Below are 12126 nucleotides of genomic sequence, written 5' to 3' on the forward strand. Positions count from 1 at the left end.
GCCATTAAGGTGCAAGACTTCTGTGAAAGTAGATTCTGAATATCTATATATTTTAGTTGTAGATGGACATAATACCTTTATTTATCTTTATGTGGTTCTAGGGTGGAACTCAGGGCCCCACACATGTGAGATGAGCACTCTACCACTGAGTCATAACCCCGGCCCAATTCTGAAAATTTTTACTAGTTTATCATTATTTTTGTGGCAAGGCAAAATTTGAGGTTCTTACTCTGTCATTTTCACTGATATCATTGGAAAAACTTCTGACTATTTATGGTGTTTTAGGTGTTTTCCTCTTAATCACTAAACTGCAGGCAGCTGAGGTCCTTTTTCCTCCATGTCCTTAACACATACACTGGCTACTCAGGTGCAGGGAGGGACAAAGCTCTCCTCCAGTAGCACCTTCTCCTTGAATTCCTTCATTCACATTCTCTTGAATTTCAGCATTCCCTTTTGAGACTTAAAACATTAGAAGCACAAGTAACTTTTCTTTCACATATGCCAAGTCCTGCTGTCTCAGTGACAGAAACTGGTGCTTAAACCAATAAACCAGTCCTCCTTTCTAGTCAAAGGACAAATGATTATGCGGTTAACTTATTATATGTACTTGGGTTAACCTCACTCAGAATCCTCAGATTTGCTTTGGTGAATAAGCTCAGCATCTCATCTGTCCTTTCCTGCTTTTATTAGTCTGTTACTTCAAACACTCTACTTAGCAAAAAATCATTTCATCTTCCATCAGAAATGTGTTTGTGTAATCCTATAATGCATAAACACAAGCCATCGTTTTATCCTCAAGGACCTCTCCCAAACACTAGAACCCAAACAGTTCTCAGTTACTGTCATCTTTCTCTGCCTAACAATCACCTGGAATCATCTTGTCTGTATTCCTGACTGAAATGTAAGTGTCCCAAGGGTAGGGACTTTATCTGGTTCATCCCATTAGGTCCCCAGGGTATCTCCAGTATATTTAAACAGTGCCTGCCACAGAGCATGTGGTTAAGAAATGTTTATTGAAGGAATAAACAGGCTTCAAAAATGAAAATTTAATTTAAAGAAAGTTTAGAGAAGGGCAAAGAGAGCCAGGTATGGTGGTGCATGCCTATAATTATAGCAACTTGGGAGGCTGAGGCAAGAAGAAAGTAAGTCCAAGGCCAGCCTGGGGAACTTAGCAGGACCCTCAGTGAGGTAGTGAGACTCACTAATAAAAAAATAAAAAGAACTGGGGATGTAGCTCAGTGGTAGAGCATACTTGGGTTTAAATCTCAGTAAGGGGAAAAAGGGTAAAGAGAGAAAGAATTACTACTTTCTCAAATTAACTTTTTCTGTATTTCAGTTCTCATTAAGATAGCAGACAAAATCAAGAGGGGATAACCACAAGGAAATGATAAATAGCACAAAAGAAGAATGAAGCAGAGGGATGGAAGAAATGATCTAGACAGAACATACAATTTTATATTATCAGCATTTTTTGTTTTGTTTGGTCTTAACAAGTAGTCACTGGCCAAACCTTACCATCTTCCTTTAGAGCAGGATCTGCTTTGGAGGGATGGCCACAGTTAAGACACCAGAGAGGGGACTGATGTTACTTTCTTCTGGAGACCGAAGTGGACAAGAGGTCGGTCCTCTACCTTAGGAAAAGAGCAGATTCAACAACTAACTGATCAGTCAGTCCTGCACTGCCAAGAATGATCTTTCCAACTCAAAATACATTTTTGCTATCATGCTTTATATCTGGACCACCCACACTAGAAGAATAGCACAAAAAGGGTAGGAACAGGCACAAAGAAAGACTACTGAGCATGCCCATTAAAAAACTGAAAACAGCAACAAACTGGTTGGCTCAGTTCAGGGCTATGTAAATTGTGGAAACTGAACCCAAACTATCTTCCCCCAAATGGTAAAGAATACTGCCCCACCCCATGGAGACTGGCTTGGCCACATGACTTGCTCCGGCCAGCAAAGTCATCAGCAGAGGTGATGCACACAGAGGTACAAACCATGTTGGTGTGTGGTCAAGCTTGCCTTCCTGATTCCTACCATGATCGTGAGAGCTTCTGTATAACTTTTGTACTTCAGCCCAGGTCCAAGGATGTGCACAGATGGAGCAGACTGAAGTCCACCTTCTAACGGGTGGCAAAGCCCCACCTTGAAGCAGAGTCACTCAGATAAGCCTATGTCAGCCAACCTGCAAAGGCATGAGTGAGAATGATTATTTTAGGCAATTGAGATGCAGGTGGTTAGACAGCAACTGAAACATAAGTAGGTTCTTTGAGGATGAGCTAAGACTCCTGCTCTACTACTGTATGCCTAGAGCCTCGAACAATTCCTGGTACACAGCAGGTATTCAATGAACATCTGTTGTGGTCAGATTTGTGTTTCTTCTAAAGACAGTAACCTCAGAGAATAAAACAGAAGGAACTTATATAATTTAGTAGTCGATTATGTGTCCCAACTTCAAAATGACCAATTTCAACCAAAAAGCCTGTGAGAAGTCGTCAGCAGCTTAAAAACAGACTATGGAAACAACTACTTGGATTTGTCCAGTTTCACAAATTACCAGCCAGGTGATCTTAGGTACAAGTTAATTATTTCTCTTTCTTCATCTGTTAAATAGTGTTATTAATAGTACCTACCTCATAAGACACTTGTGTGGATTAAGAGATAATGTATTTCAAACATTTACAACCTTGCCTGGTACATCATAAATGCTGTATAGGCATTTTCATATTATTACTTGCACAGAGATGATTTTAAGTAATTAGAGTTCTTTTCACCTGCCCCTCCAATCACCTGTTTATATCTATGGGTTCTTACTTCTATTATCTAATCTCTATACATATTTTAAACCAGCTCTTTTGTAAGTTTCATGATTTTTTCTATGCTAAGGAATGCTAGGTACTGGTATGTACTCCATCACAAACTGACACTCCACCAATCATTTTAAAAATTTCTGGTTTTGGTTTCTTCACCTAGGATATTGTTTGACCTTCTTGACCTGCTAAAATCTTGTTTGATGTCCAGCCTTTGTGGCCTCTTCCATGATGCCTATTATGTTCTTCCCTTTCAAAGTGATATTTTTTATCTTTTTATTTTCTAATCTTCCTTAGCAATTCATCTCTACCTCAATCATACTTTTATTACTTTTCTCTTTCCTTGATAAAATTGTAAGCTTCTAAAGGACACCATCACAATTTTTAGACTTTCTGTCCATTCTCACCCCTCAAGTACACAGCAGGTAAGCAACAAATTTCTTTTTAATTAATATATTTGAAAATTTCAGTTAGGTTCATCTAACGTCTTACACAGCTTTAATGAGAAGTCATTAAATCTTAAAGAAAGATATAACTTGTCACAGCCAGACATGGTAATGCATGCCTATAATCCTAGCAACTTGGGAGGCAGGAAGATTACAAGTTCAAAGCCAGATTAAGCAATTTAGTGAGGTCCTGTCTTAAAATAAAAAGGGCAGTGGTTAAGTACTTCTGGGTTCAATCCCTGGTACAAACAACAAAAACAAAATTGTCCTAAATGAGCACTAATTACACAGTAAGACAAGGGAAAAGTTGCTCATATGTAAAGAAAAAAGACACTTTTTTAAATTGCATTAAAAATTTTATTTAAAAGATCCAATATAAGCCAAATTAAACCCCAAATTTACAGCTACATTTTGAGGTCTTCTGAACTAAATGGCACTGTTTTGAGTTGAATGTCCTTTTAAAGGAGGTCTTTGCTTTTACCATCATTTCCCCAAGTTGTTTCTGAGTAGAAGCTGGTATTATAATACACATCAGAGATTTCAGATGTCACCTTTCATGCAGAGGTTAAAAAAAGCAAACAGGCTTTTCCATTCTGTGTGAGATAAGAAACACAACAGAACAGGGCCTGAATGCTTTTGACACATGAGGTGTAACTATAAAGAAACTTACTGTGGTTCTATGTCTGCTCATTCAAGTAGCTCATGTCCTTATTCCAAATACTGATGCAGTTCAAATATTATCTCGAACAGTACACTGCAATCCCCCTCATCAAGAGTGTATCAGAGAAAATGGTTGCACAAGTTGGGGGACAGACTGTCACATGTGTGATTAAAAAGCAACAGAAAAGTTGTCCTAGTGGGCAGGCAATCCGAGAATCACTCAAATGTTTTCAGTAAAGGCATCATTTACATAGTGTGATGCAGGATCTAGTTCTAGTATGTGTGAATATAAATGAAAAAGACTCGTTACTTTATAGCTACACCTTGGATTTCATTAGATGTGGTAAATCTAAGAGTGTGTCTGATGAGTCCTTCGGAAATCACTTCAGCAAAGGAGTCAACCTGTGAAAGAGAAGACATGGCAGAGGGAGGGAGACTCATCCTTCCAACATTCTCTCAGAGGACAGACCTGAGCCCAAGGACAGAAGTTACCAGGAGGGAGGCGTCAACTCCATCTAAGGAAGACCTTTCTAACAGTTAGAGCTGCTCAACAACTGAATGGACTGCTTGGTGAGGTAGAGTCACTGGAAGTATTCAAGGTGGAAAGATCACCCTTGTAGAAGGGACTCCTGCATTTGTTAAGAGGTTAGACTGGATGAACCTCAGGTCTCTTTCAATTCTGAGATTCTAGAAAACTCCCTCAGGGAATTCAGAAGAGAATTCCTAAAAGGAAAGAGAAAGCACACATATGTATACTTTTAGAATCCTCTTGAGTTTTCTTATTTTTCAAAAGGTACAATAGAAAATGTAGTCTACTGTCTTTAAAATGCATATTTACCTTCCTACCACTAATAATTAGGAAGGTTAATTATGACTTCTTTATTATAAAGAAAAATGGATGATTATAATCTTTGTAAATATTTTAGAAAAAAGGCTTAAAATCTAGTAATCAATGCCCTAGAAACTTTATAGATTTTTTTAGATAATATTCACAGATACAAATACATTATTCATTAAATACAACTCACATCTGTGTTTTATTATACTCTAAAATATACAGGAATCTTGATGTACTGAAAGAGTGCAAGTAAATACAGTATTCAAGCAGTCACTATTTCTATGTACATGCTCATTAATTTTTCAAAAAACCCACAAAATTATCAAATAGATCAAAATACTGTTCTGTGTTTTCACACTTTATATTCAGAAAACCAGCTGATAATTTACAATGTCATAAAGTTTCCAGTTTCACAATACAAAAGGATAAAATAAAATTGGGTATCATTTTGCTGCAATTTATGAACTTTACCCAGACCTCTAAGACCTCCTACATAGATGAAATCATTTTTACTGGGAAAGTGACAGTTACAGTAAAATCAGAACCACATAAAGTATTAGTCCAAATGTCAGCCTTTTCTCTTTTTTTGTTACTTGAAAGGTAGCCTTCAATTTGGCAGGCAAGTGCTTCTCCCTCCAAAGAGTAACAAGTTACCAACATGCTACTCCAAATCTGAACCTTGCCTAATACAGAAATGCCTTCCAAGAGACTTGATGATGTTTAATTTATGAATAACAAGGGAATATTTCCTTTTGATTCTGTACTTTTTCAAAACTCAAAGATCAAATAAATGATAACAAAAATCCTCTAACCCATTATGGAGGTACAAAAGTAATGTAAGTGACGAATCAGTGTCATTCAAAGTAGTGAAGTTGACTTTCATTCCCCAGGACCACTTAATTGCAATAGGGTGAAATAATCTACCTTTTGATTCCATGAAGTTTTTATTCTAGGAAATTCCTTACCTTTTTAAACAAAAATAGTTCCATTTTGAACCCAAACCACTGAAATCTGTCCAACAGCCCCAACCCCAATCCATCTCATGTCTATTTCACAAGTATTTTCACCCGTACTGCACCCAGTCAGCTGGTTTTCGATTCTAATATTATAAAAATTGGAATTTTAAAATTTTTATGCAAAAGAAAAAATGCAAAAATACATCTGCTTTCTTTCATGGTTTAATACAGTATTGGAAGGCTTTCAAGATGTTTTCTTTAAAAAAAAAATCCACATTTAAAACCAAATTTTGACTTCATTTTCAGAAATATTGAAGTTTGGTTTAGGTAACGTCTCATTTCACCTACTCCAGTTTCCACAAAATGGCATTCTATTAAAAAATCTTTAAGTTATTTGGTCCTTTGGCAATTTGCTGTGCACATAATGCCTACTGTACCAAACTTTTATTGCCTTTAAATTTAGTTGTACTTTTATTGATAATTTTAAATCTAGTGTCCTTATCTCTTCTTTTACAATAGTGTTGCTTGTGTAAGCAGGTTAGGGTGCACAGTGTCCCAAATTATTTCTGGCACTGCAAAGCCAAATTAAAAATTCCACAAAGCAATCTGACATCAATGTGTTTTCCTCTGGTCAAGTCTATTTCAATAATCTAGAAGTTCCTTTTGCAAAACTTGCCTTTAAAATTCTTCTTCCTAATGTCATCGCATTTCTTACATTTGCTCACTGTGCGCTCTTTCCTCTTAGGTTGAATATGAATAACAAAGTGCTTTTTTCCTGAAAAAGCACAGTTTGCAGCTTTAGTGTCAGAACTCCTTCCTTAGATCTTTTGCTTAGCCTCTCAGTAGGTCTCAGAATCAGAGTCATTGAGCTCATCGACGTCGGTGTATAAGTACTCCTGTTCCCCACCAATATTGTTGAAACTGCAGTAGGAGCTAGGTTCATTCCTCATGATAGGCAAGGCTTCAAAGCTCACTGTTTTTGAGGTGTTGGTATAACGGTTAATAGCATTGAACGTCAGGGATGATAAAGGGCTACTAGATGAGACAGGCATCATGGTGGCCAAAATGAGAGCCAGGCAATCAGCCACATCCTTATTGGGAGCACAGGCCAAAGCTGGAGTATAGCCTAGAATTAAAGATAAAATTAAAAAATTAACATTGTGAGATGTACTTCATTAAATATATGAACATGTCTAATGGTATCCAACTTGGGACATTTTTAAATTATTTGGTTTATAATAAATTGTCACCAGAATGATTTGCAACTTTCCAATAAATAGAAAGAAAAGCACCGTAAAAATTTAGGGTGGGAGGAGACCTTACAGACTAACAGAAGAAGCTGAGCCAGAGATACATATTTCCTAAAGATCTCACAATATATCCATATCTAACTAAATTCACAGAAATATTGGGTTAGAATAAGGAAAACAAATAACACAAATAAACAACAACAAAACAAACAACCCCCAAGATCAATAAATCTTTCATTAGATGGTGAACAAAGGCATACTATTAATTCAGAATTATATAAGTAAATCTTTATGTGCTGAGAAATCTAAATGTGTATAGATCCATGAACAAGGCACTAGGCAGGTACTAGAAAAATATATATTAAAAGAATGACACTTGGTTGTCAATTTAACTTTTCTCTTGGGAGTTTTCATCCATTGAAGAAAACAGTAGGTAAACTTTAAAAATCTCTAGTCCAAGACAAATGAATTTTTTATAACTTTATTATTTTTTTTAAAGCAGAAGACAACTGACATTAGACACAGGCCCTATAAGTATTAATACAGCAAAGGCAGGAGGAAAGATCTAGTACCTTTGTTGGTATAAAACCCAGCCTTGAGGATGGAATAAGAGAGAAGATGTTAATAATATACTGTGTGAAGGCCAGATATGGTGGCGGATGCCTGTAATCCCAGCAGCTTGGGAGGTAGAAGCAGGAGGATTGTGAGTTCAAAGCCAGCCTCAGCAATTTAGTGAGGTGCTAAGCAACTCACTGAGACCCTGTCTCTAATAAAAAACAAAACAGGGCTAGGGATGTGGCTCAGTGGTTGAGTGCCCCTGAGTTCAATCTCTGGTACCCTCCCCACCACAAAAAAAGACTATACTATGTGATGGCCAGTTTCAATTATTCCACGTGGAAGTTTTAGTTCACATTTACTGTTTTAACTTATGTGAAGTCAATAGGCATTTAAGCTGCAAATATTTAAAAATTTTAATCTATTATGATTTGTTGCACATCTAAATATTCCCTATTACTGCTTTTACATTTTAGTATTCATACGCATATGTGCATATTTATTTCAAAAGCCACGTTTGTTTTTTAAATAGCAGATTGATTTATCACAAAATAAACTTTTGTATAACTGTAATACAGGTCAAGAAAGAGAACATTATGAGCAGATGAGAAGTCCCATATACCTACTCCCTAACATTACCCCTTTTTTCTCCCACCATAGTGACCACAATCCTAGCCTTCTATGTTAACCATTTTCTTGTTACTTCTGGTCATAAATACTAGTTTTGACCTTTTTCTTTTTAATGTGTTCTAATTAGTTATACATGACAGCAAAATGCATTCGACACATCATACATAAATGAAGTATAATTTTTCATTTGTCTGGTTGTACATGATGTAAAGTTACAGATCATGTAATCATATATGCACATAAGGTAATAATGTCCGATTTTGGTCTACTATTATTAGTTTTGAGCTTTAAAAAATCTAATATAAACTGGATAATACATATTATTTCATTCATGCTATGTTAGCCATGATAAAGAAAACACAATAATATTTTTCCCTTTATGAAATCCCCATTTTTGTCAGGCTGGGGTTGCTAACCTAGCAACCCAGTGAGGCACTAGGTTCGATCCTCAGCACCACATATAAATAAACAAAATAAAGAGGTATCGTATAAAAAACATTTTTTAAAAAAATTCCCATTTTTGTCAAAGGAACAACTAATTACCCTGCCAAGACTGGCAGGGATAGTTGAAGGATGTACATGTTTTTAATTAATTAAACCATATTTGCTCAAATGACTAGGAGAAGGATAGTGTTTCTTTGCCCGCACTTCTTTCAAGGGCTCTTCTGAAGAGCTGAAGATGCTGGTTGCTGATGCTCTTGCTGGCAAGCGGACTCATGAGTGTTTTCTAAACAGAATTTGACTAAAAACACACTCCTCTCTTGATGTAGTCTGCTAAACAGAAATATAAAAGCAGCACACTCTTTGAGGACATTCTGTGCAAATGTAACATGTTCTTTCTCCTCCAGAAAAACCACCAAAATGTCACTATCTCCTTCTGAGAGTGAATAACAGGCACAGGATGTACTAGCCCCTTCATCTCATCTCTATTTAGACTTCAGAGCCCAATTAATCATCAACTCCAGTGGTTACTTGAGCAATTTATAACCACATCACTAGAAATAATTATAAAATGAGACTAGTATTTACCATAACTTGTCATCTCAGGACCACAATTACTATAAAATACTATGAAGTGTGTTATAGGATATCCCCATCACCACCACTTACCTTCATGTTTTATTATTCTTTTAATTTCATAAAAAGATAAAATCAGATATACAAAATCTTAAAAACAGTCAGCAGATCTTCATATCAGCAGGCATCAGTGATTGACTCAGTGTCTCCTTATGTGGCCAAATGTCTTATATATGTTAGCATTAGGCTCCTCATTTTATATTATTTTGGGGGGTGGTACCAGGGATTGAACTTGGGGGCACTTGATCACTGAACTACTTCTCCAGCCCTATTTTGTATTTTATTTAGAGACAGGTTCTCACAGAGTTGCTTAGCACCTTGCTTTTTTTTTTTTGCTGAGGCTTGCTTTGAACTTGAGATCCTCTTGCCTCAGCCTCCATAGGTGCTGGGATTATAGGCATGAGCATGTGCCATGGCTTAGGCTTCTCATTTTAATCTATATAGTAGTTGTATCTCCAAAAACTTAATTCCGATAATGCAAGATTCTTTTAAAGCTAGGTGTGTTTGAATTTGTGTTTGTAGATGACATCCCTGCCTCTATGGATTTCAGGAAGTACATATGCTATTGCCTCAAACTCTATGTCCAACCTAGATCTTGCTTCTGGACTCCAGATCCAAATATCTAATTTCCTTCTTAGGGTTTCCACTGAATTTTTCTTCATTTTCCCCAACTGAACTGTCATCCTATATTCTTTACTCAATTAATGATATGTCTATCCACACAAGCACCACAAGTCGGATGGCCTGTGAATTTTTCATCCCCCAAACCTCTTCTCTCCTTGACCAAGACCCATTGAGCATTGAGCCTTTCTTAAGATCTTTTTTTTTTTTTTTTGGTGGTGGTGGGTGTACTGGGAATTGATCTAAGGGGCACTCAACCACTGAGCCACATCCCCAGCCCTATTTTGTATTTTATTTAAAAATAGGGTCTCACTGAGTTGCTTAGCTTTTGCTGAAGTCTGGCTTTGAACTTGTGATCCTCCTGTCTCAGCCTCTTGAGCTCCTGGGATTACAGGCCTGTGCTATCACACCTGACCTATCATAATATCATTATAAACCATTTACATCTTTTCATCCCAGATGCCTCTACCTTAATTCTGACTACCATCTACATCTGAACTTTTAACTAATTTCCCCATTCTAGTCTTGCTCCCCTTCAGACTAACTACTATTTTTCTAATGAACAGACAGATCCCTTATTATTTGACCCAATATTTATACTCACATCGCATTATATCTCTTACTCTCTCAGCTGAAAAACTGCCCTCCCCACTTTACACTTATCCTTTACATTCTGGCTTAGAAATTACTTTTTTTGGGAAGCCTTTTCTCTGATTTTATAAGAAAGGGTTTGAAGAACCTCTGATGTATTCTCACTGAACTTTAGGTTAACTCCAATTAGAGAACTTCAAGTGCACTGTAACAACCTGTTTATACTTCTGTCATTATAGGAGTAGAATATGTCTCATTCCACACTGCATCCTTAGAACTTAGCAGTGCTTGGCATAATCATTCATGCAACAAAATATTCACTGAGCTCCCACTATGTCCAGACATTCTTCTAAGCACTTAGTATACATTAGTGAATACAAATGACAAAGATTCCTTGATCTTGTGCAGCTTATATTCATTCTACTCAATAAAATAAATCATACACAATACGTGAGAAAGTAAGCTCTAAGGAAATTAAGAGGATAGAATAGAGAAGGTTAACAAGGACCAAGAATGTTGTGATAGGAGCATGCAGCAAGTTGTAGTAAAAACAGGTAGTTACAAGAGGTTTAATTAAGAAGATGAAATTTGAGGTAAGATTTGAAACAAGTGAAAAATTAAGTCAAAGAATGCCTAGAGGACAGAGTGTTCCAGACAAAGGAAAGAGCCAGAATAAAGATTATAATGCACACAGAACCCTGCAATGGAATCGATGTAATGGAATGATGAGAGAGAAGGAAGAATAAGAAAGTAATGTAGTAAAGGACCATGTAGGTCACTATAAAAACTATAAGTAATTATATGGGTATGTCTTTGTGTCTTCTGTTCCAATGGTCTTCATGTCTGTTTTTATGCCAATACAATGCTGTTTTTGTTACTATAGCTCTGTAGTATAATTTAAGGTCTGGGTATAGTGACGCCTCCTACATCACTTTTCTCGCTAAGTATTGTTTTGGCTATTCTGGGCCTCTTATTTTTCCAAATGAATTTCATAATTGTTTTTTCTATATCCATGAAGAATGCCATTGAAATTTTAATAGAAATGAAATCTGTACATTGCTTTTGGTAGTATGGCCATTTTGAAATATTAATTCTGCCTAATCCAAGCACATGGGAGATCTTTCCATTTTCTAAGGTCTTCTTTAATTTCTTTCTTTAGTGTTCTGTATCTTCATTGTAGAGGTCTTTCCCCTCTTTTGCTAGACTGATTCCCAAGTATTTTATTATTATTATTTTTTTAAGGCTATTGTAAATGGGATAGTTTTCCTGATTTCTCTTTCAGTTGATTCATCATTGTATACAGGAATGCAATTGGTTTATGGGTGTTAATCTTATATCCTACTACTTTGCTGAATTCATTATCTCATATTAGACAAAGGCACCATAAACATATATTGGAGAAAAGATAGCTTCTTCAACAAATGCTACTGGGAAAACTGGAAATCCCTATGTAGTAGATTGAAACTGAACCTCCTATATCTTACCCTGCACAAAACTCAAAGTGGATCAAGGACCTAGGCATTAGACCAGAGACCCTGCGCCCAATGCTCCTTCATGTTGACTTGGAAACTAACTTCTTCAATAAGATAGACCCTAAAGCATGAGAAGTAAAATCCAGAATCAATAAATGGGATGGTATTAAATAAAAAAGCTTCTTTACTGCAAAGGAAACAATCAAGAATGCCAACA

General features: G+C 36.4%; 1 protein-coding gene across 10 annotated transcripts in view; it reads right to left on the reverse strand.

Annotated features, from left to right (window-relative positions):
- Window positions 1-4937: 4937 nt before the first annotated feature.
- Ankrd28 (ankyrin repeat domain 28) overlaps window positions 4938-12126 on the reverse strand; it is a 173059-nt gene continuing 165870 nt past the window's right edge. For all 10 annotated transcript variants that reach the window (XM_046452736.2, XM_058582194.1, XM_058582198.1 and 7 more), the window contains one exon: window positions 4938-6839. In XM_046452736.2, coding sequence (XP_046308692.1) covers window positions 6553-6839 — 287 coding nt within the window. In that variant the 3' untranslated portion in view covers window positions 4938-6552. The remainder of the gene's footprint in view (window positions 6840-12126) is intronic.

The sequence above is a fragment of the Marmota monax genome, unplaced genomic scaffold (assembly GCF_021218885.2).
Source record: "Marmota monax isolate L192 unplaced genomic scaffold, Marmota_monax_Labrador192_F-V1.1 WCK01_AAM20220418_F8-fsc00042, whole genome shotgun sequence".
Lineage (NCBI taxonomy): Eukaryota > Metazoa > Chordata > Mammalia > Rodentia > Sciuridae > Marmota > Marmota monax.